The 25,759-nt window shown below is 40.3% G+C and overlaps 1 protein-coding gene across 1 annotated transcript in view; it reads left to right on the plus strand.

Moving 5' to 3' along the window:
- LOC150079678 (uncharacterized) overlaps positions 1 to 25,759 on the plus strand; it is a 95,286-nt gene that overhangs the window by 67,292 nt on the left and 2,235 nt on the right. Inside the window, exons 3-5 of the mRNA XM_090382758.1 lie at positions 3,770 to 4,187; positions 10,141 to 10,257; positions 21,695 to 21,867. Coding sequence (XP_090238884.1) covers positions 3,770 to 4,187; positions 10,141 to 10,257; positions 21,695 to 21,867 — 708 coding nt within the window. The remainder of the gene's footprint in view (positions 1 to 3,769; positions 4,188 to 10,140; positions 10,258 to 21,694; positions 21,868 to 25,759) is intronic.

Raw genomic sequence — 25,759 nt, forward strand, 5'->3', positions numbered from 1 at the left:
GACTCATACTGTATGGTCTGCACGGGTAGCACAGTGGTATCGCCACCGTCCTCCCCACACCGGGTGGAAAAGACCCGGGTTCGAATCCCGTCGATCACGCGAGGAACTTTAATGGGCTTTTTTCACTCCGTAGCTGAGTTAGTCGGTCTCAGGCGGGATTTGAACCCGGGAATAGCAATATTCTCCCCCCCACCAGAAACTGAGGGTTTTTCGTCCAGCAAAACAGGCAAATCGATCGGATAACACACGCAATTTACAGACATAAATACATATATAGAGGAAATTCTGGGTGAGTCTAATATAATAATTTGAATTTGAATCGTACTGCATTACAGAAGAGAAGGGTGATGACAGAACATTTTTCTGGAGACAGAACATAGGTTTTTACCATTTCACCCCTGCAATAAGAAAAGTGGTTGTATTGCACTGAGTGATGATAATTTTAATGCTACAATGAATGTTACTAGAATATATATTTTCCTACAGTCCATCACTTTCAAATCAGCCGTCTCAACTTTTAAACTAATTATGATATTGAAGCACTGTAATATCATAGTACAGTAATAATATAATTCTGTTCCGCTAATGGAATGAACTGTCTCTGAATATAACACTAAACAAAAAAAATAATAATAATATTTGTACTCGTTGACACAGATGGCGCTGCAAATGCTTTGTGGACGTCAACTATCTGTTCCTATCTAATATGTGGAAGACTGCACGCGATTTCATTCGCCTCAGCCCTTCTCACAGGAGAGTATCTGGCTTGATTAAAATAACACCGTCTCTGAAGCCAAGTTTAATGGGCCAACGTTTTCTTTACAGATGAGTCGATATTCAGCCTTAAACCTGATTCTCGACATGACCACGTTGATGCATTTTTCTAGAATATGAGAACAACTTGTTGTAGCTGGGAATAACGCTCCTATCCTATTAATATCAAGTAAAAGAGTTCATGATTCTTTTCTTAGTCTGATATCGAAGGAAGGTATCATGATGAATGAAGGAACCGATTTTCACAGCTTTGAAGGAGGTCTTTTATGTTTCTTGTGCGAAGTATAGGGATGAGATCTTTGAGTCCTATCACTTTTCAGCGATACCATAAGCCCCGAATTTAATTTTCGTGGACAATAATTTTCTTTCACACAGAGCTCAGATGGTCGACGAATTCCTTTGAACCCTTTCTTCAGATGGATTAGTCAGCCAGCCAGTTTCCCATCGCTGAATCCGATTGAGCATATCTAGAGTGCTTTACGGCGACAAATCGGAATATGTCAGCTTTTTCTAAGCGATCTCTAAGCCCTGACCTTAGAGAGCAGGATTTTAAGTTTACTGCAGATTTTTATGTTCCTACCTAATGTGCTTTTCTATAATAAAAATTATAATAACTTTTATTATAAAAATTCAATAGCTAGCACATTATTACTTAAAATACTCTGAGATGAACTTGTAAAAATTGTGAAAAGTCGATCTCGAGACCTTTTTTTATTTTTAAAGTAGCTTATACATATGATGAGAAAGGTTGCAGGATCCCAGTTATAGACAGTGGTATTTATAAACAGCCTTGTAAATAACATGAGTGTTCCTTTGAGAGCTGAGAGGGTTGCAAAGCATTTTCCCGCCAAGTTCCTCGGTTTTTAATCCAGCTAAATAGGAAATCTGACCACAGAATACGTGCAAATTACAGCCATTTTACATATATAGATGTAATGTGGCTTAAAAACAAGGAAAAAAAACACAATACACTTTTCATTTTGGATAAGTTTAGTTGATAGAACAAAAAGATGCAATATCCAAAGAAAAAGGGCAAAAAAACGCAAGAAAAAAAATACAGAAAGACAGAGCAAAATACAAGAAAAAATGCATATAGAAAGATAGAAAAATATAGGATAAAAATACAGAAAGACATAAGGGAATATACAATGCACAAATGCCAAATGAACATCGGAAGAAAAAAAAGTCAGTCATAAGGCATATATTTTTACTGTGTTAATCTAAATTAATGATATAATTGAACCAATAGGATCAAATTTTGAAAATCATAGGATAAGTAGGATATTACATATGGAAATGAATACAGAAAAGTACCGGAAATATCGGACATGCTTTAAATATTATAGGGCAGTAGAAATAAGGCAGTAAAAGCACTAGCAGTGGTTAGGTTCGTTAGATTTCACAAGAGAAGCCCTAGATTCAAATCCAATGAAGAATGGGAACACATTTTATGAGATTTTTGGCACTGCAATTATTCAAGTTAGTTAGCGTCAGGCAAATAAAAACCGTGCATCCCGCACGGTTTTTTACCACTGCCACTCTACACAAAAAATAAAGACTGGTCTTTTATCTATCAAAACAGCCAAATACGCCATAGAATTCACAGAACTTTTTTTTGCTTCACACCAAAATACCTGGGTCGCTTTGGTGTAAAGCAAAAAAAAAAAACTCCATCATTCCTGTATTTTTTACGCACTTAATATAAGAAATTATGAATAATTTATGACTTTATATATACGAAACGGAGACACTAATTAAATTACAAACAATAATCCTTTTCCATTAAGTTAGGAAAATATTCACTGCTTCATTCGTATTAACAACTTTCCATTAAATAGATTTCCATAGTTGTTTTTTTTTAATGAAAACCCAAACACGAGAGGTATTAGGATCTATAGTACTTAGTACCATGCATGGGTTGGAGGTTGAGAAGACGAAAGAAGATATTTGTTGACATTAGCCTTGAGCTTCTGTAGACTTGTGATTTTCAGGAAATACGTATGAAGGAAGGTTGTTCCAGAAAACGGCAGTTGAATGAATAAACGAGGAAGATGAAAAGTTGGTTCTGTGAGTTTGAAGTTGGACAGTAAATGGATGTTGGCTGGTGGCAGCACGTGTTCGGACTGTTTTGAAAGAGAGAGCGTGAATTATAGAAGCCAATTCAGAAGAACAGTGCCCATGGAAGTATCTGTTGAAAAGGCATGCAGCAGAAACAATACGTCTATGAGACAGAAAGTGGAGAGACTCTGTTAGAGTTGAGTCATTAATTAACCTAACTGCCCTCTTCTGAATGGAATCTAGAAACCTGAGAGAGGTTTTGGAAGCACCGTCCCAGATGTGGGAACAATATTCCATGGTAGGGCGAATTTTCGATTTGTACAGAGTGAACAGCTGTTTGGAAGAAAAGTAACGCCGAAAGCGAAAGAGAAAACCAAGTTTTTTAGGTGCAGAAGAAGCAATATTTGTAATGAGCTTGTGGCAAGAGAGATTAGAAGTCAGGGTAGTCCCCAAAAGAGAGATATCATCTTGCCTAGAAATCGGAGCGTCACCAAAGATAAGCATAGAAGCAGAAGAATCCTTTTTTTGCTAGATATAAGACAGGAATGAGTTTTAGAAGGATTGAAATCAACTAAGTTTTCTTTGCCCCACTGGAGAATTACCTGGTGATCGGCATCACTAGTGGATATTCGGATATTCTACCTAGAATTGGTAGCGGATATTCGAGAAGTTGAAGCTGATTGAGCAAGGCGAGGTTTCTCAAACTGATTTCTCAGTTGACTGAATAATGAAACAAAAAATATCTGATTGCAAATGTTTAAAGTCAAATTTTATTATGAAAATATCTTTATTTTAAAGTATTAATTTATGACTTCATAAATATATGAAGTCACATCTTAAAATTTAAATTATTTACTAATTGCATTATAATGTGTTGCTTTCACTGTAAGGGTTAATATGTATGTACAATTTTGTTTCCTGAATATGGTATTCCAAGGCTAGAGATGACTCCCATCCTTCTGGAGCTAGAATGGCACAGGAACTTCCTAAAGAGGAATTACCCCCTCAGCGGCCCGAAACCAAAGAAACTAAAGAAACGAAAATGGAAGAAGAAACCGTTAGTAAAGTAGTGACAGACGAAGAGGAGGAGGAGGAGGAGGAAGAAGAAGAGGAGGAGGAAGAAGAGGAGGATGAAGATGAATATTTCTTTCCTCTCCCCAAAAAAGGTGAATATCGAAAACGAGATCACATCGACATAATCCTAGGATTAGATGAACTTGGTACCGTTTACGAGAAAGAGCAACGAACATTTGAACAATCAATTCTGAAGGAACTAAAAAAAATCTATGAAAATGCCATAAAGCCTTTGGAAATGATTTACAAGTATCGAGCAATTACTACACGTCTTTTAGGAGGTAAGCATGTATTCTGTGCATCTATCTATAATTTATAGATATAATTTATATTTATTTAAGTAAAAGTTTGTGTACATTTTTGTATTTATTGAGTTTGGTAAGCTTTATATTGAGTTTGGTAAGTTTTATAATTTATATCATAATTGTTATAAATACTCGTTCAAATCTCTATAAACTTCGAAACTTGCAGGAGAAATATCTGACACTTTCTCCAGTTATGCAATCAAAACAACCAAGCCAAAATTAAGATACTTTATAAGTAGGGCCAAATCCATTGGGGGTGTAATCTGTTGTTTCAAGTGGGTGAAAAATAGAGACGTTATGTGCATTCCTTACAAAGAGACAGCAAACTTAACGTATATACTGATTTCATGAGATGTCCATTAAAATGCAAAAAAAAGAGAAAATAATAAAATAAATAATTAATGCATTTTTTTCCAATTACTATTTTAATCACAGTTTCTATATTTTATACTGAGTTCATAAGTTCATCTTGAGGCTCATTTTTTATTGCATTATCTGTACAAAAATCCGAGTTTCCGGAGGAAAAACCATGTAACCCTCGCCTGATACAGAGTAATGCTCCAAAGTTGTGAAAATTAAAAAAAATCATAAAATAAAAATTCCTTGCGTCATCGACAAAATTCGAAGTAGCTTTTCTATTGGGTGTGAGAGGGTGGCGAATATAACCACTCTATTACATTTATTCAATCCTCCAATAGAACAATTTTTAAGGAGGATTGGGAAAACGACATTAGAAACGATTCCAAAATATCTCCCATTCTGCTATATGCCATCACAAAAACCACTGAGGTCACCAGGCTACCATAGGGATTTCGCCACTTGCGACTTACTTAGAAAGTCTGGGCGGGAATCCCATCAGAGAATTAAGAAATTCTTAAAAGTTCCATCTATCGATGTTGTCGTTAGCCGATTTCACGAGGAGGAAGTAGCATCTTCCTCAATGAATAACTCCCAGTTTTTCAAACCAAGCAAGGTGCAGATCGGTTCATGAACACACACTTGTACAGATATGATACACGATAAACTAAATGAATTGGCGTACCATTTGAATCGGTACACTATGATCAAAGTAGATGATGTGCCAAAAAAAAAAAAAAAAACCTGACAGGCTGGTTGGTTAGTTGGTTTGTTGCCTGTTGTAAGATTTCAGGCGCATCAGAAACTTAGGCCATATTGCACTGTATAAATATGTCTGTCAAAATTGTGTATGTTCTGTGGTCTATTTGCTGTTTGATGGACGAAAATCTGAGTTTCCGGGAGTAAAACCATGCTACCCTCATGAGACCAACTAACTCAGCCACACTATGAAAAGACCCATAAAAATTCCTCCGTTACTGACGTGGAAATTTTTACGGGTCATTTTCACAACGAGATTCGAACTCGGGTCTTGACTACCCTGTGTGGGAAGGACGATTATTATTCCAACTGTGACGACGATTATACCAACGTTCGCTTGATTACTCACGAGGGCAATCGATAAGCGAAAACGTTTATCGGCACAACAACACAAGGAAAATAAGTCTAAACTGTCACCACCACGCCACCACCCCGTTTCTCAAGTGGAACGATGAATTCTGCTGCTGTAAAAAAAAAATGACGATAAACACCGACTTGTGGAAATGGATGAAAACAAAAAAGATTTCAGTGGGGAGGAGTAAGGGCGAATGGTTAAGATCACCATCCTCCCACACCGGGTGAAAAAGGCGTCAGTTCAAATCCTGCCAATGCCGTGAGGAATTTATATGGGCCTTGTTCACAACGTGGCTGAGTTAGTCAGGCGAGGGTTGCATGGTTTTTTTTTTTTTTTTTTTTTTCTGGTAAAGTGCAATTTTTGGTCCAGCAAACAGCAAACTGACCGGACACGTGGAATTACAGACAAAATATGCTGACGCCTCATAGTCTTATTTGGTTTTTAACACACACATAACCTAACCGAATGCTAATGGTATTCACTAAGTCATACTGAAGAAGAGTGTTAAACCTTTTCAGTTAATCATGAGGTCATTGTGCGGCTCAACTTTGCAATTCCCTTGGATTGTAAAAGTGAAAAACTGAAAAGCTCAATAACTGGCGGGTAGAACCCTATTCTCTCCACCTGAGAGCAGCAAATATAGCCCCGATTGAAAATGGCTTTAAGAATTTCTCCATTTGTGTGGCCAGGAAGAAACTGTTAACCATATTCTTCATCAATGTCATTATTATAACGATCTTCGACGTGACCTACTTAGTGTAGTTCCTAACTTGGACTCCAGCAACAATAAAATTCTGGTTGAGTCTCAGACAGCTTTTAATGCTATGAATGTGTTTGCTTCTCGTGCATTTAAAAGAAGAACCGAAATTAGATCCTAGTTTTACTGTTCCTGCGAGTTCTTGGATCCTTTATTGGATTAGGAAAGAAATATCTCTCATTTTTGATTGGATTCTATATTTGCAACTGATTAGTATCATAAAGTGCTACACTATACTTTCCTGGATTTTATAATAGACTTGTTCTTGATGTGAAACTGTTTTCTGCAGAATAGGTTTTTTCTGTATAAGGAATTTTGCTCTACTCATCGAGATACTATTTGGCCTTTAGCGTTTCATAGTTTTTGGAATTAATATTACTTTGTGAGTGAATACCACACACAAATTGTATTTAGGCAAGGACTTTTTAAAACATAATTTTGAACCCTGCCTAATGTGATCTTATCTAGGATTTGGACATGTATATTACTTTTGCGTTAACCCTGAAACATTTTATTTATTGGGCCAGGTTATGGCATTACCCTGGCATTACATTGGACGAATCTGTACATAGTGTATATTCTGCTGTGTTCCTGAAGAAGAGGATATTGTACATATTGCACATAGTGTTTCTGTGGAGCTTTTCAGAATTCGTGGAATTTGCTTTCACTGTGTTTTTTTTTTTTTTTTTTTAGAAGATCAATCATTTCTTCAACAACTGAAGACGTTCTGCCTACAAGAGGTTAGGCAAACTGTAATTAAGATGTTTTGCTGATCCTAGTTCCTAGGATGGGATTTTCCATGAGATAGGTCTCCATGGTTAGAGAAGTTAGTCCACTTCTCAACTTCTTCCTACTTTATTCTTGCTTAACTTCTTCTCACTTCTAACTATTGGAGAGTCCCTCTGTTGATTCTCCTCTATTCTATCCATTTACCTCCCCAGATCCCAAACTTCTCCCTCTGTATTCCTCTTTTTCCACTTCACTCTCTTTTTCGGGCACTCTCAGGTGTTATGCCCTGGGCTTGCCCAGCAGGAGATAATTGATCCTGGCCGCCTCCACGTGGCGGGGATGGGGGGTGAGACGTAGTGACCAGGTGTTACTGCTTCTTACCTGCTAAGAGCCAGGCACCGGCCGATAACATAACAACAGAACACATCATAACACTTACACGACCAACACACTACATTCAATTGGCCGGTTTTGGCATAAGCTTCAACACAAGAAGTACAATAGCGGCTTATGGGGGAAACCCTGGGATCCGCCACAACAACACATGAATATCCCTGAATATCCCTGTATTCGAACCCATATCTCTACAAACGACTAATAAGTGGCAAAACCATTTTGCAGTCAGGAAGTGCGGGTAAGATGGCCTTATCAAAAACTTTTAGGAAAGGAGAGAAGAAAGAGAGCAACTTGCTGATATAGGTAATTAGTCCTTTAGAACTCTTAGAAAGGAATTTTATTATATTAGGGATCTTATTTCAGCAATGTGATATTCCTGCGCACGTCACTAGTTGAAAATTTCTTAGAGACATTTCTAAAATGAATGATTTCTTGGTCACGGTGGTCTCTTTGCTTGAACTCCCAGCTAACCCTGGCGCCTCCGTAGTCAGGTGGGAAGGAGTAGCAGTGCGTAGCACACGCTTCTTGATTAGACCGGGGTTCGAGCCCATCACCACCAAATACGGAGGATGCGGAAAGGTCAGGAAATGACCACCGCATATCCCAGAGCAATATGGCCTTAGTTGCTAATGCTCCTAAAAACCAAAATGACAACAACATAACATAACAACCAGCTAACCCTAGCCTATCTCACTGACATTTAAATGTGACGATTTACACTGGTGTGCAAAACTTAAGGACCAACACTATTTCTAAAGGTTACAACCACAAAATCAAACAAAACTGCCTGTGGCGATTTGCATAACTGTGGCTGTTCAGTAGAAAGCTAGTGCATATGCAAAAATTTGAATCGTGAGGAGAGGGCGCACGTAAACAGATAAAAGCAGCAGTTATGTGCAAATTACCGAATGGTGAGCACGATTGTTACAGACGTTCGATTGGTTTCATACAGTGCTACAGACAACGAAATAGCCAGTAGACAACAACTGGATGACTTTACCCGGAGTAAAATAATTGGGAAGCTCGAGGAAGGTCGAAGTGCGAGGAGTGTGGCTGCAGGGTTCGGTATCATCCATAGCTTCGCCTCACGCGCGTGGTCGGCCTTCAGAACGACAGGTACAGCTATTCGAAGGACCAGTGGTGGTCATCCACGAAAAACAACGCACAATGATGACCGCTATATACTCCTATAGTCCAAGAGGGACCGATACCAGACAGCGGGATCCATTGCAAACCACCTGCACAGGAGCATAGAACGCAGGATATCGCGGTTTACTGTGGCCAGGCGACTTCACAAAGGTGGACTGTTTGCGCGACGGCCAGTACGCTGTGTCCTTTTAACACCTGCCCATCGGAGACACCGTTTACAGTGGTGCATCAAACACAAGGACTGGACAGTAGCGCAATGGGGTAAGGTACTGTTTACTGCTGAGAGTAGATTCAATCTCAGCAGCGATTCTGGATGTCAGCTAATCTGGGGAGAGGTTGGCACACGGTATCACCCCGCAAACATCACTGAAAGGGATCAATATGGCGGTCGAGGTGTGCTCGTCTGGGGAGACGTTATCTTGGATGAACGTACACAACTCCAGATACTGGAAGGCGGTACTGTAACCGATGCACGCTACTGTACTGAGGTAATCCTTCCCAGTGTGCGTCTGTTCCGAGGTGCCATTGGCCCCGAGTTCGTGTTTATGGATGATAACGCCACATCCCATCGCACTGCAGCTGTTGATATGCGATTTGTTCGTATGGATTGGCCTGCCCATTTCGTCGATCTAAATCCCATCGAACACATATGAGATGCTCTGAGAAGGCGCCTAGTGGCACATCCACACCCACCAGAAAATGTACACCAGCTGAAATAGCACGGACAGAGGAATGGACGATGTTACCACAAGAGCTTATCAACAACATTGTTTTAAGTATAGACAGCCGGTGCAAAGCCTGCATCGACATTAGGAGTGGTCATATCTCCTACTGAAGATCACCTCTTCCCTTTGTTCCATCTTTGCCAGTGATGCATCTGTATCATGGCAGCCAGTGCTATGTTGCCATTTTTGAATAAAATCCTTCTGTACCGTTTAGTTTCCGTTGTTGTGTCGGTGTTGTTTCCTTCATCATTTCTGTACCACAAGAGGTTCCTTTGGTATGCTTTTCCCATATCCAGGCCACTCCTATGAAAAGCTACAGGTGAAAACCTGACTGGTCCTTAAGTTTTGCACACCAGTGTATTAACAGAATACGACACATGAATCTCTTTTTTTGCCAACCTTATGACTTTGTGAAAAATCTGTGATAGCCATTTCCTGCTTAAAGTATGGGACAAGCTGGAATTTCTTTGGGAAGTCCGATGATTTCCAAAAAGTGGCCACATGGAAACTTACTGGCACAATTCTAAATCTCAGCTATTAAGAAACATGAGAAACAAATTTTACTTACAGATAACGTGAAGTTTATTTATAGTTTTCATATGAGGTACCGACTTCGAACCTTTCGGTATTTTTTATCGATATTATCCTTTTATTTATTTATTTATTTCGCAGTGTTATATGTTTGTTATGTTCTTTTCCCAGACGCAGAAATCTTTGGCAGACCAATGATTCTTTTCCTCGGTCCTTGGTGTACCGGAAAGACAACAATAATAAACTATCTTCTTGGCAAAGAACGGACTCCACAGGCATTCAAAACTGGTATGTTATTCTTCATTACACACAAATAAAAATAAAATGCATCGTGCGCAAATTAATTGATTGAAACTACACTATTACATCAAGTGGTAGATTTAAGTAATTTATTATTGAAGCGCTACAATTTTAACGATTGAAACACCTCAATGCCAAACACTTAAACAACTGTGGCTACGGTTTGGGAACTCATTGCTTCCCGTCTTCAGGTCTGTGGGATTAAAAAAATATTGGTTTGAGATTAAAATTGTACAAAGTTTCATAAAATTATATTAATAATGTAATTATGTTAAATAATTAACTAAATTAAATGACAGAAGTTAGTGATAGGATTACAGTTGCTTCGTTTTAACACGGGATACTTGGATTACAGACTCATTTTTTATTGGGCAATTTATAACATTTGACATTGCTATGAGTATTAATTCTATTATTTTACAAAATAAAATGTAAAATTTGCAATAATTAATGAATGAATTAATTCATATAGTTTTGGTTGGAAATTCCTAGAGTAACTATAGAGATTTCCAGCTAAAACTATAGTTGGAATCTTCTTTCTGCTGTGAACTTCTTCAGCATTTTTGCATGGCATAGATTATAAGTGGCGCTGTGGAAGGTATCTGGTTGTTTCTTGTTTATTGCTGAGCTTCAGAAACATTTTATGAAGCAGGCTTCTTTAAACGTTCTTCTGGAGTATGATGAATCCGTCGAAAGTACTAAAGTGTTGGTGAAGTCCCATGTGTCTCTGCAGGAAAGGACGTGTGCGGCTGTTTCGGACTTGTGGATTCTACCGTATTGGGTGTCTTTCTTGTGTTCCTGTATTCTTTTCTTTAGTCTTCCATTGTTTCACTCCTACCATTGTTTTTTTTTTTTTTTTTTTTTTTATTATCCTAATGTATTCATTGTGCTTTATTTAATTCAGTCGTTGTCCAGAAATTGTCAGTAAGTTTTTCTCTAACTGGCTATAAATTTTAATAGATTTTGTAAACTGTTGATATTAGTTTATTACCTTTGTAATATTGTTAGGCCTAACTCAGGAATCGCTGACTGCCTCGTTTAACCCTAGTTAGTTGTTGGCGCATCGGCTTCTGTGGCTATAATACACCTCCCAAGGTTTTTGCAGTACTCTGATCCAAGCCCGAGGAGGGATTTGAGCCGCGACCTTCGGGTTGCCAGGCAGGCACTTTACTCACCACATGTAGCCGTCCCCAAATGTTTCAGGTGCTGCCGTTTCGGCCACACCACGCACACGTGCAGGCAAAATCTGCCCACCTGTGGCCACTGTGCCGAAATGGGGCATGAATACGCTACATGTCCCAAAAAGTCTCAACCTCCCACATGTGCCAATTGCAAGGCCCTAAAGGTGCCAGCCAACCATTCGCTCCGTGACAGCAGTTGCCCAGTTTATCTCAAAGCCAGAAGTGCTCAACAATCAAGAATAGAATATGGGGAGTAACAGACCAAACCTAAATACCCACACCGTGAAAATAGCACAACATAACGCTCAGAGGGCCAAGGCTGTTGCTGCAGAACTGGTCAAAAAGGCAGATGAAGAGAACTTAGATGTGCTGCTGCTTCAGGAGCCATACACTCATAACAAGGAGGTAAAAGGCTACCCCTTGAGATTTAAAGTGGTCCAGGTTGATGGTGACACACCCTGGGCCGCGATCGTCGTTCGCAATCCCGAATTGACTGTCACCAAAATCACTGATCTGTGTACTAGCTGGGCTGTGTGCGCCCATGTAATTTCACCACTGGGGCAATTCTACTTAGTTTCGATATACTGTCGACCGGGGGAAGATATTCTTCCTGCCACCCGATATCTACAGACCATCCAGCTACAAATGCCAAATGCAAAACTCATTATAGGGGCTGATGTTAACTGCAGGTCCCCAGCCTGGCACAGCCGAACTCAAAATCACAGAGGAAATAGAAATGGCCAACGTCTTGAGGACTACTTGTCTAACAGCAACCTGGTCATTCTAAACAAACCTAACTGCCTGCCAACTTTCTCCAGTACCCTGTGGGAAGCTACAATAGATATCACCTTAGCCTGAAGCTCCATTGCTCAGCACCTTGCTTCCTGGACAGTCCGTGAGGACTGGACCACCTCTGACCACAGGGTACTAACCTTCCAACTACACCGTTCACTAGTCACTCAACCAACCAACAGAACTCAACAAAGAAGATATGCCCTGAATAAGGCTGACTGGAACCTTTTTAAGGAGGAATTGACCAGTGCAGCCAGCCGCTTCAATCCTAGCGGCCTCAGCCCAGACCAGCATCAATGCGCAATTACACAGCTCGTCAGTAATGCTGCAAACAAGGCTATCAAAAAGAAGAGATTCACACCTGATGCTGTCCCCTGGTGGTCACCTGAACTCCAGACTCTTAGACGCGAAGTCATTTACCGACGAAAACGCTATCAACGTGCAAGAAGAACATGGCCTCCAGAAGAAACAGAGGCTTTACTGCAGCAATATCGAGTGACCAGGAACCAGTATACCACAACAATAAAACAGCGGAAAAGGCGCTCATGGGAAGCCCTGGTAAGCACTGAAGGGAACGCCGATCCCTGGGGGATTGTGTACAAAGTGACCACTAACAAGCTCCCCAGAGGTGAGGTCGTATCAACCACAAAATTACCGAACGGACTGTACACCAGATCGTGGCAAGATACTATCAATAATATTCTAGACGCTACATTCCAGCAGCCTGCTGACCCACACACACCGGAACAGCTACAGCTCTGCACGGAAAATGAAACATATCACACAACTGCAATTGAAGAACCCTTCACCACAACCGAGCTCAACTTTGCTGCATCTAGAATCAGAAACAAGAAGGCTCCGGGCAGAGACATGCTCGATTCAGAAATCGTCCAGAAGGCCATTGAACTTATTCCCACTACAATACTCAACCTGTTAAACCACTGTCTCCACCAAGGATTCTTCCCCACACAATGGAGGACTGCAATCCTTAGACTTATATTGAAGAATGCAACCAAACCACATGATCTGCCACAATCTTACCGGCCCATTGCACTGCTGCCAGTCTTCAGCAAACTTCTCGAACGGATGATCTCCCATAGAATAGAAGCCCACTACAATGACGCTGGTCTCTCCTCACCTAAGCAGTACGGTTTCCGGAAAGGACGCTCCACGATTGATGCACTGGAAACAATCATTGAAGCTGCTACCAACTGCAACTCCAAATACTTTCTACTAATCTCCTTTGACTTTGCTGGTGCCTTCGATTCCCTCTGGTGGCCCAGCGTCCTGGGCAGGCTCCGAAGAGCGCATGTCCCAGAAAACTTATATAGATGCATCAAGACCTATCTCCAGGACCGGCGAGTTGTCGTGTCTGCTCCCCACTGCAGTGTCTCCAGACCAGTCTTCAGGGGATGCCCTCAGGGATCTGTCCTGGGGCCTCTCCTCTGGAATCTGGTGCTGGATGATTTCCTGAACACCAAACTCAACAATGTACAAACCCAGGCCTATGCAGATGACCTGGTCATGCTCTTTTCTGCCAATAACAGAACCCAACTAGAAGCAACTGCCAACCAGGCCATCTCTACCCTTCAGGCTTGGGCAGAGCATAACAACCTAAAGATCTCCCCAGAGAAAACCAATTCGATCCTACTAAAAGGCACCCTTGATTTGAGAAGACCACCCCAAATCAAGGTCAATGGTGTTACAGTAAAACTAAAAACAGAGCTTAAATATCTAGGTTTGATCTTAGACAAAAACCTTTCTTTCACTCCTCATCTAGACCAACTCAGGATTAAGATCAGGAAGTATGCTGCCCAAGTCTCAAGAGTTGCCCGGAAGGACTGGGGCTTAAAGAAGAGAACGCTGTCACTCTTCTATAAGGCAGTTTTCATCCCGGTTATCACCTATGCTTCTGGAGTCTGGTACAAGAAGGCCAATACCGTAGTAAACAGATCGCGCCTAGGAACTATCCAGCGCTCTCTTCTCCTTCTGTCCTCGCGTGCCTGTCGCACTGTCAGCACCCATGCGCTCCAGGTCCTCACTGGATTTCTTCCACTGGACCTGGAGATTGTTCGTCATGGGTTGCTCTACCAAATAGCCAAAGGAAGAGCAGTTACTTGTGCAGGTTTCACCACTGACCCAGCAAATAATAGAAACGCTGAAAAGAAGAGACTTAATGAACATCTAACAGACACCTGGCAAGAAAGATGGCAGGCATCAACTAAAGGCGCTGTCACCAAACGATTCCTCCCTGATGTCAGGGCCTCCTACCCCCTCACACCTGTCTGGTTTTCACCAGGACTCTATGCTACCTACCTCCTCACTGGACATGGCTCCTTCCAGATAAAACTACATGACTTCAGAATTTCAGACTCACCCCGCTGCCACTGTGGAGAGGATCAGACGTGGGAGCACCTTGCCCACAGCTGTGAAATCTACGAGGACTTCAGGAGGATCCTAATAACGAAACTACGCTTCAACTACCAAAATCAGGAACACCTCACCCTACAGAATGAAGAAACTTACCGAGCTCTGACTCAATTTGCAATGGACTTATTTACCAGGCAGAAAGCGCTACCACCACCTTAGTATCCGAATCAATAGGTCATAACAACCATGACTGCCAATTGTTGCTACGCATCATTGAGCCATGGATGCTAACGCCTTGGACCAACTTGCACAAGACTTGACCAGCAGTGCAATAAAAGACAGGGTCCGCACACACCTTGACAAATTCCTCATCATTGATTTCTGGACAAACCTCTCTCGACCAGATGTGACACATTTCATCAAGAAGAGGCCTAGCATCGATCCCTGGACTTGACCATCAAACTTGGACTCCCGGTTTTGACCACCCCCACTGTTCGTTCTGATGGACTACTGGACCAGCCTTCAGTCTGGATGCGACACAGACTCACCAAATGGAGCCCCAATGACGGCACCTGAACTAGACCTTACTGAACATGACCCATCCACCATAGCAGCACTCACACTGCTGGATTTCCAGCAAGTTGTCGGCTCCAACTGACTGGCCGTGCTAGCTGTACCTACCCTGAACTTGCGGAGTATATCTCTCTCTCATTTTTTATTTTATTTTTTTTATTTTTTTATTTATTTATTTTTTTTATTTTTTTTTTTTTTTGCGGCTTCTTTCTTCTGTTTCCTGCCATCCGTTCTTTTACTCCCCCCCCCTATTTTTCTCTTACAGAATGATTTTTTTTTTTTTTTTTTTTGTGGGGTGGTGGTTTTCGTCCACCCGCCACCCCACTCCTCTCTCTGGTGAGGCACTGGGCATGCCACACTGTCATCAGGGGCCATCTTCCCTTTTGGCCCCTTTCTTCTGTTTCCTACCCTCCAGTCTTCTGCCTTCCTCCCTTACTTTTCTCTTGCACAACGTTTTTTTTTTTTTTTATTTAGTTTATATATATATATATATATATATATGTGTGTGCGTGTGTGTGTATATACATATTTTTGTATATACACACACACGCATTCCCCACAGGTCTAAATCTAAAAACATCAAAATTACTGCCCGACCTATTTGGCCCTAGAACAAGTTATCAGCGAACAACCCTACGCTCTGTTAAAATTACAACCGTTGCTCAAGAAACAGCGATCATCTCATTCTCAAATCTGGTCCTAGCCACTGAAATCCCAGGAAAGTAGGTGGCAGGACCCGCCAGAGTACTCTAGCTACAGTGGTACACCCGGTCAGCCTCCCCGTGGCATGGTGTGGTAACGTCGGGTCCCACTAGGGGCTCGGCGGCTAATAGACCGGAGGAACAAAGGGCACAACACAATATACAGCACAAGACCCCCACACACTTCAAATCTCTGGCCCCGATACAATGTACACCCGCGGAGATGGGAGAAATCCCAGGAGCCGTTAGACACTAACATACCTTATACCTTATACCTTATCCTACCATTGTTTGGCGCATAATGGCCTTTAGCTGCCGTTGCGCCGCAAAACCTCCAACAACAACAACAACCATTGTTTCACCGACGTAGGTTGAGTTGCAGGAGCACTGGATATAATATATAAGGCCTCTAGGGTTAGATGTTGATTCTTGTGTTTTTGTTTTAGGTATTGCGTTCCTGCATAGAATGTAGGTGTGTTATAGGTTTTTGCTGCTAACTTCTGGAATGTAGCATGATGAGCTGGTTCTTTGGCTTATCTTCTTTCTTCTGTGGTGGCGTGAAACTATTCTTGAGAGTTTTGTTAAAGATTCGATCTATTGAAGGATATTGGTTCTTCAAAGCTATTTATTTTATAGTTGCGATTTCCTATTGCAGTAATTCAGATTGGCAGCAAATTCTTAGGGCCTGGTTAACGTAGGTCCTGATGATGACTATTTTGGTAGAAAAGTGATGTGACGACCTGAAGTTTAGGATGCATCCTGTGTCAGTGAGCTTCCTGTACACTGTCTTATCTAGATTGTCCTGGTTCTTGGGATGAGGACGTCTAGGAATGGAAGTTTTTTGTTTTATTCTGTTTCTCTCTTAAATTTGATTTTGTGGTGAAAGCTGTTTAGGTGTTTAGGTTATGATGAAAGTTGGAGAGATGGTTTGTGCCGATCCTACACGAGGATGATGTCATCCGCATATCTGATTCACATCTTCGGTTTCACGGGTTGTTGGTCCAGAAAGGTTTCTTCAAGGTAACCGATAAAGGTTTCTGCCAGGAGGGGAGATAGGGGATTGCCCATACTGAGGCTTGAAATCTGGATGAAGAAAGATACCTTTTAGATGAAGTAGGTCAGTCCTGCAGAAAGGCTGATTAGATCCAAGATGTCCGATGATGTTATGGGCTAGGGAAATCCAATATGTATGTTCCTGTTCAGATTATCACATATGATGGATTTGGTTTCTTGCGGCGGGGTGGTGGTGCATAGATTTTAAATCGAAGGATACTAAGTAGTCTTCCAGTGCTATGGACAGTTGTTGGAGTATTCGGATGGCCTCTGCTGAATTGTGGATTGAGTAGGTACTTCTGGGTAATATGTTCCTGTGGAGCTCGGTCAGCCAGACTAGGATTTGTTTCCTTAGGTGGAGCCTTCCGTTTACAATGGGTCTGATAGGGAATTCTAGTTTGTGAACTTTGATGTTTGCGAAGAATGAAGGAGCTTCTGAGTTGCTTGGTTGAGTTTGTCAAAGAGGTCTTGATCAATCTTCTTTTGTTCCAGACGGGGTGAGCTTCTTCTTTATCTTTATTTCTAGTGAATAGGGACTCTGTTGATGGGTTTGTACGTTTCTTAGTCTGATAGGTGCTCTATGATTTTCTGGGATGTTCTCTTGGTTTAGAATGAGAGAGATAAGAGAGATAATCTTTAATGCCCTTCACGGCCAAAAAGCCAGGGGTTTACATTTTTACAACCTCCCGAAACTTCCGGGAAAATAGAACAATTAATTTACAAAAACAGGTAATTTTACAAAAGAAAACATATTTTGATACAAAGGAGAGAACTCCTTACGAGAGTTAGGTCTGATTGAGCTGACTTAACATCGAGATAAGAGCACCAGCTCAATCAGACAGGAACAGATGCAAGGTACACATGTCAATGCAGATTAGTCCTACTAGACATAATTTTTTTTCTGTAAGTCCGGTCAATAGCGAATTTGTTCAGGTCGGCGTCAAGTGCCTGGGTTTGCTTGAACATCTGCTGAGGGAGGAACCTGTCCGAGAGATGGAGTCGCGCTGAATGCGAGTAGAGCTCGGGATTGGCCCTAAGGGCAGCAGGGGGGATCCTCCAGCCACAGGTATCCCAGAATGAAGGTGTTGCGATTATGCCTGTTATCATCTTATGACTGTGGCATTTCCATTGTCTGCTTTTAAGAATCCTGATGGACGCTGCGTCTTGGTTCAGATGTTGCATTTTCTCCTGGTATTTGAAATGCTTGAGAGTGTTGATGTGGTCTCTAGCTTAATGGATAGGTATTTTCTTCAGACTGTCAAAAAGTCTAAGATTGAAATTAAGGTGGGGTGGGTTTGAAGTTAGGACCTTTTTCTAAAAATTTTTGGTCGGTGTTTGAAAGGGTTCTATCGCTTAAATTAATAACGGAAGATTTGAATGTGGGGTTACTTGTTGGAATGGTGTTTTGTTGTTGTCTATTGGTTCCGTGGAGTTGCCTGTGCTGTAGGGTGGACGGCTTTGCGGGTGGGCAGTTGGCGGTTGGTTTGTTTGTGGAGCTACATAAAAGCAGTGAATTTGTCGTTAAGGTTGGCAGTCCTAGTGTTGAACAGGTTTAATTTGTTGTTGACGTATTTTTATGCTTGTGTGACTTCGTTCGGTGTTAAGGTATTCCAATTAATTATTGGAATTCTATAATTTGAACGATTGAAACACCTCAATGCCAAACACTTAAAAAATAGTGGCTGAGTTTTGGGAACTCACTGTTTCCCGTCGTTAGGCTTGTGAGTTTATAAGAACATTGATTTTAGGTGCAAATTCTACAAAGTTTTACATCACGTAAACAGATAAGCCCTAGCAACTTAATTTAGGAGAGTAACTGTAGGGATTTACAGCTAAAACTATATCAACTAATTAATTAATCAATTATTGTAATAATTGTCTATTGTAAATTGTACATTGTATTTTGTAAAATTTTAGAACTAATGCTCATAACAGTTATCAAATATTATGAAATTGCCCACAAAGAATCTGTCTGTAACCCAAGCATCCGAAGTTAAAACAAAGCAACTGTAACCAGATCACTAAATTAATTATTTAATTAAATGAATTAGAATTTTGTAGAATTTTGTCTTTAATAGAATTTTGTAAAACTTGTAGAATTTGCATCTCAAACCAATGTTCTAACCCTACTGGCCTAAGTACGGGAAACAGTGAGTTACCGAACGTAGCCACAATTGTTTAGTGTTTGGCATTGAAGTGTTTCAATCGCGAAAATTGTAGTACAATATATTTCTATAATATATTACTTATATCTAACACGAAATATAATATTGTAGTCCCAATCAATTAATTAGAGCACAATGATGAACAATCACGTAACTCATCTCTTACAATTAATTAAAATGCATTGAATTATTCCATATATACATACATTGAATCATGTAAATTTTGTGTATGTAGTTCAAATAGCAAGACACAAAGTGAATTTCTTAAATAAAATAATTAAAAAGTAAATTAAATAATTAACTTATCTAAGTAAAAAGAGGTGCTCCTCTTACTTTTAATCATTCTGCCCTTCTTCGCTATATCTTGTCATCCATTTAAATGTAGTCCATAATTATGCACCACGGTAAGCACTGGCACAGCGCAGGTTAGCCATAATGTTAAATCAGAGTTTCTCCAAGCTTACATGATCAGTTACTCCTGTCTCTTTCCAGATGTCATAGCCCTCACTAAACAGTGCGTAGAATAATTTTAAAAATTTTAGGAAAATAAACTTACAATCATTTTTAAATGCGTTCTGTTTGGGCCATTAAATTTAATGCCACGTAGAAAACAAAACAAATGCTTCAAAAGACGCGTTACTACATATTCTTCTATACATAATGCCCAAAACGATGTTAGGTAACAAAACAGCACAATCAACCAATGGAAAAGAAGTTATTGTTCTGAATGATAATACTCATAACTAGGTGCCATCTTTGATAAAACATAGTGGAATGCCTTGCGTTGCTAACTTGGTTTTAAGACTCTTCGGTTTTGTGGTTTTGTCACATGACAAGGCGTCTCTGTAGCCAGGTGGGAAGGAGCAACAGTGCGTAGCACACGCTTCTTGATTAGACCGGGGTTCGAGCCCGTCACCACCAAATACGGAGGATGCGGAAGGGTCAAGGGAATGACCACCGCATATTCCCGGAGCAATATGGCCTTAGTTGCTAATGCTCCTAAAAACCAAACAAACAAACAAACACATGACAATGCAGAGAAACCGCTCTCTGGAAATGCATAAAAAGGCAAGGCGCGAATCGCTACATCATTCAATTTTGGGTACTTCAGTGTTATTTTCTCCAAAGAAATATTTGGCTGAAGCATCACTTATCAGTTTCAAGAACTTTTCTTAAAATAATAAAACGGTCGCTGTACGCTTTGCGGCGTCTCTCTACAATAAATTACATACTTTTCTGCTGCATAAAACTGCGTTCAACCTTACTTCACATCTTTCCGTGTAAAAGTCCAATCCGAATCGCTGCTCTAAACAAACAGAAAGTGCCGTAAACAACTGCAACGATAAATGGTTGCTACCAGATGCGACTCCCCTGAATCTCGTCAGCTTTATATATTGAACCCATTGCACAATAGGCTCATATAATGTTCAATATAAACCCAAAATGTAATTTTTGCGTTGGATTTGGAAGAAGACTTTCGCTTATCCTAGGGACTATAGTAGAGTTTTAGGAGCATCAGCGACTAAGGCCGTATTGCTCCGTGTATATTGTCTGTAAATTACGTGTGTTCTGAAGTCGATTTTCTGTTTGCTGGAAGAAAAACCCGAGTTTCCGGGAGAAAAACTATGCTACCCTCGCCTAAGACCGACTAACTCAGCCACGTTGTGAAAAAGGCCCATAAAATTTCCTCACGTCATCGACGAGACTCGAACTCAGGTCTTTTCCAACCGGTGTTGGGGGGGCGATCCTCCCAAATGTGCTACCCACGAGGATCCTAGGGAGAGAAATAACCTAACTGTATGCACTGCTAGTGTTCCTCAGTGCGGTTTAGTCAATTTCTTTAGGAGAATTAGATGACAGTTTTATTATCCTTTTTTTTTAAACCAGGACTGAAGCGTGAAGACAGATTTCAGTAGAGAAATCTGAAAAGTAACACATTTTATCTGATTATTGGGACTATTTGAGTCCGGTTTATCAATTTATCCTTATAAACCTGAATTAAATGGAAAAATGTGTGGTAGTCCGGACTAGTCCAAGTAATGCCCTTCTCAAACGCATCATATTATAATAATGCATCACACAATTCATGATATACTTAACACATTATTTTTATTGTTCGCTATTATTTTTAGGTGCATTAGTATACATGAGCAATGCGCCTAATGTTCTCACCATGTCTGTCCGTTCGCAAGTAACAATTCGACTCCCAGTGGGTGTATTTTCATGAAATTTTATATTTGAGCCTTTTAAAGCGATTACCCATTTCAAATTTAATTTAAATCAAACGAACAGAAATTCAGCAATTATTATTTCTTTTTTCATACACATCACATTGGCCAATCACATACTGTATATTGTTGCTGAAGCATTGTATATTTCATGCCATGCAATGGTTAGAGGAATGAATAAGAAATACAGCGGATGCGCAGAAACGACATTTTCTCGGTTAGCCCATAAAGCTCGGGTTTTTTTTTTTTTTTTTTTATTTTATAAATCATGAATTATTACTATTTAATAAAATTCCTTAAACAAAAATTTATCGGTTTTCGAATATTACTTATTTTATAAAAATTTCTTCTGCATAATACAGGTCCTGGATTGAAGGATTCAGACTTCACTGTTATTACTTATGGAGAGGAAAGGCAAGTAGTGACTGGTACTGAACTAGCAGCAGACTGGGCATATTCTAGTGTTCAGAAGTTTGGCCAGGGTTTTCTTGATCACTTTAGAGGAGTCAGAATGCCCGACAGGCTCCTTCAAAAGGTTAGTATAAGTTTTTAATCAACTGATAGCTTATTAGTTTCCTTTCTTTTTCTTTTTCTCTCTCTCTATCTCTTTTTTTTTTTTTTTTGAGTTGCAGTTACTACACACAAACTGGGCATTGAGAATCAAAAGTATCTATTCGACAAACATCTGCTAGATGTTTACAGAGAATACCATCCTGCTCTGCAATGACTTCAAGGTTGATGAAGAACCTGCTGTGAAGATTGAAGCAGTGTGGCATTACGGGAAAGTTACCGTTATGGATAAAGGAATGGTTGAGTCAGAGGAGACAAAGCGTGGTTACTAATGGTCACTGCTCTTCATGGACTAATGTTTTGAGGGGGAGTACATAAGGGTTCGCTGTTAGGGCCCTTTTGTTTTCGTTATTTATTAACGATATTGATGAAGGCAAAGCATATCAAGTTTAATGTCTAAGCCTGCTAATGATACGCAGGTTGGCAAGGTGGTTAATGACAAGAATCAGGTATGCCACTACAATATCTAGAGAAATTAGGCAGATAGGTTGAGAAGTGGTAACTGAGGCTTAACATTGATAAAGGCAAGGTACTCTCATTTGGGTAGCAATAACCCCAAAATATCAATCGGGTGGTACGAAACTAAATCTATGGGAGAAATAAAAAAGATTTAGAGGTAATAGTACAGTCCAAAATGAAGAAGAAGAAGAACTCTATTATATACAGAAGGCACATTGCTGTATACAACTCCTTTCACGGCTACAAGTCAGAGGTTTACATAAGTACTCTGAACTGTGCAGACAGGCTGCTAGGGCAGCGCATAGGTTTCTGTCAATGATATACAGTAATTTCGTCAGCAGGGACAAGGGGATGACTATCCCGTTGTATGAGGCAATGGCTAAGCCATATCTTGAATACTGCATACAGGTCCGGAGTTCCAATAGAGCCACATAATTTCAGGAATAATGTGGATCTATTGGAACGGGTGCAGAGAAGAGCAACAAGATTAGACAGGGGCACGGAAGGGTGCTTTTACCAAGAAAGACTTCAGTTCTGTAAATTTTTCTGCTAAGTTGTGTAAACTTCTGTGAACAATGTAGACGGACTTCTAGAATAGCTCATGAGGTTTCAGGACGACTCGCTAGGGGATATAAATTTAAACAAGGAAAGGGTGGTTGCAGAATAAATGTGCGAAAATGCCAGTGAGTAATTAATTGTTCGAAAAAACTTCCATGTGATGGTATGGAAGTGGGTAGTCTGAATAAATTTAGGGAAGGCTTAGACAATTTATTAGAGGGGCTGGACAAATGGTGTAGGTAGCTTGTTGCTGTCTGACGCTGCATAACCTTACTTCCTTGAATCGTTTGCCTAATATTCACACTAATACTAATAAATCTCTTGGACGCAGCTGTCTCAGGCGACCGTTGCATGAATTTTCTTCCCGAAACTTGGGTATTCTGTCTAGCAAAACAAACCGACCGAAGAATTCAGGTAATACATATATAATATACGGCCGCCTCAACACTTCAGTTGCTTTGGACCTTAACACAACTAACCTGACCTGGTCGTGGGAGAGCGCTAAGCACATAACGTCATGTCTGATACGATTCCATGTAAGTAATACGCAAGTTTTGGCATGTTCAGCAGTCAATGGGTAGTTGAAGTCATAGTCCATGTTCAAGTGCGCAAGGTGGAGCGTCACATTCTTTGCGTACGTGGCAAAGGTAAAACGTCAATGACTGAGAATATTAAAATATACAATTACAACGGGTGCAAGAAATTCTGAAACTAGGGGCAAGTAACATCAGAAGGTTTATAAGGGTTGTTGTTGGGTTATAAGGGTTTTAGATACATCAGCGACTAAGGCCTATTGTCTGTAAATTGCGTGTGTTCTGAGGTCGATTTTCTATTTTGCTAAACAAAAAAATATGTTTCCGGGTAAAAACACCATGTTATCCTCGCCTGAGACCGAGTAACTCAGCCACGTTGTGAAAAAGACCCATAAAAATTCCTCACGTCATCGACGGGATTCGAACTTAGGTCTTTTCCGCCCGGTGTGGGGAAGACGGCGATTCTACCAACTGTGTGCTACCCACGAGGGCGTTTATCCGATAATGCGATGACATTATCCGCTTACAATTAATGCCATTGGAACTAAAAAGCTCTCTACATTGAAGCACTTCGTTGTCTGTAATATATGATCGGAAGATAAAGATCGGAGAAATGGGCTCGAGGGAACTGATTTTGTTGCATGACATTGCACCTGTACACAAGTCCATTTTGGTTAAACCGTAGTTCACTAAACATGGTATAACAGCGTTAGGGCATCAACCGTACTCATAAATTTTATTTTACCGAGAGTACAATAGCTGCTAGTAAGTTATCGTTTCAAATGCGGTCACCCAGCGCAAGCTGCTAGAATTAAAGCTGTAAAGACAATAGCATAAATGGTTCTTGAATTGTTTTCAACAAATTGGCAATTACTGACAAAAATGCACCGCAACTTAAAGACAATTTCTAGGAAATATTGTTTTAACATACCGATATTCACATCTTTACTAAAAAAAAAGCATCATTCGGAAAATTTCAGACTGTATTACGTATAAAATATTGTGCGTAGCATACGCATATTTATATAAGGATGTTCGTTTAATAAGCTTTTTCATCTACATGTTCACCAATAACAGCTTATTAAAAGCACACCCACGTAAAAATTATGTAATTTTACGATTAAAACCGTAATATTACCAAAAAAATACTACGCGATATGAAAGAACGAGATCTATAGAACTGATAGCTAAACAGAAAATAATATATATAGGTAGATATAGGTATAGGTATAGGTATGTTGAGGGTCTGACGGCTCCGGGGATTTCTCCCATCTCCACGTATGTTCTATGTATCGAGTGACAGTACCCTGTCTATGCCAGAGGTTTAAAAATAATGTATGGGTCATGTGGTATGTAGTTTGTTTGCCCATTGTTCATCCGGCCTGTTGGCCGCCGGGCCCCCAGTGGGACCCGGCGTTACATACCTAGCGACGGGGACGCCGGCCGGGTGTACCAAGAGACTAATTATACTCTGGCAGGTCCTGCCACTTACTTTCCTGGGATTTCGGTGACTAGGACCTAAAATAAAGGTTGGAGTTATTGCTGTTGATTTAAGTAAAATTGCATTTAGAAAGCGCTGCGTGGGGTTTTACGCTGAAAGAACTATTTCTAGAGAGCCTAAAAGGTCGGGCAAACTTTGATGTGATTTAAATTTGGACATGTGGGGCAATCGCTGTACATGAGAAAGTAATAGGAGGGAGAGTGTAGACAGGGGGGATGAATTAGGAAGAAGCGGGGGTCGGATAGGAAGGTGGTCCCCCATTTTCAGTGGGGCAAGCCCATTTCTCTCCTCTCCTCGCCTCCCCACGACATGGGGAAGCGAGGAGAGGAGAGAAAAAAAATAAATAAATAATAAAAAAAAATAATAATAATAATAAAAATAAATAAATAAAATAATAATAAAAAAAAAAATAGAAAAATATGGGGAGGAGAGGAGAAGAGCAAATACCCCCTCCCTGAAAAAAAAAAAAAAAAAAAAAAAACCCGCACAAGGGAGTGCAGTTTTGGGTCGACAGTAGGCCGTCCAAATCATCCTGAAGTCTTGTCTTTCTGTGGTATGCTGAGTTTTTTTTTTTTTTTTTTTTTTACTTGTTTGACCTCCTGCATTCTTTCTAGTCGGGTTGCCTTTGGTATATTTCTATCATTGTTTTCCTTCTAAAAAATAGATCCTGGGCATATTGACTGAGTGCCTTGTAATCCTCTTGAGTGTCTAACAGTCTGGGTTCTTGGTTGTCTGGGATATATTGGATTGCCGTTATTAGGCGTATATATATTATATATACAATGTAAATAATATATATACAAGAG

This window comes from Mastigoproctus giganteus, chromosome 10 (genome assembly GCF_048544385.1).
Source record: "Mastigoproctus giganteus isolate SK-2022 chromosome 10, ASM4854438v1, whole genome shotgun sequence".
Classification (NCBI taxonomy): Eukaryota; Metazoa; Arthropoda; class Arachnida; order Uropygi; family Thelyphonidae; genus Mastigoproctus; species Mastigoproctus giganteus.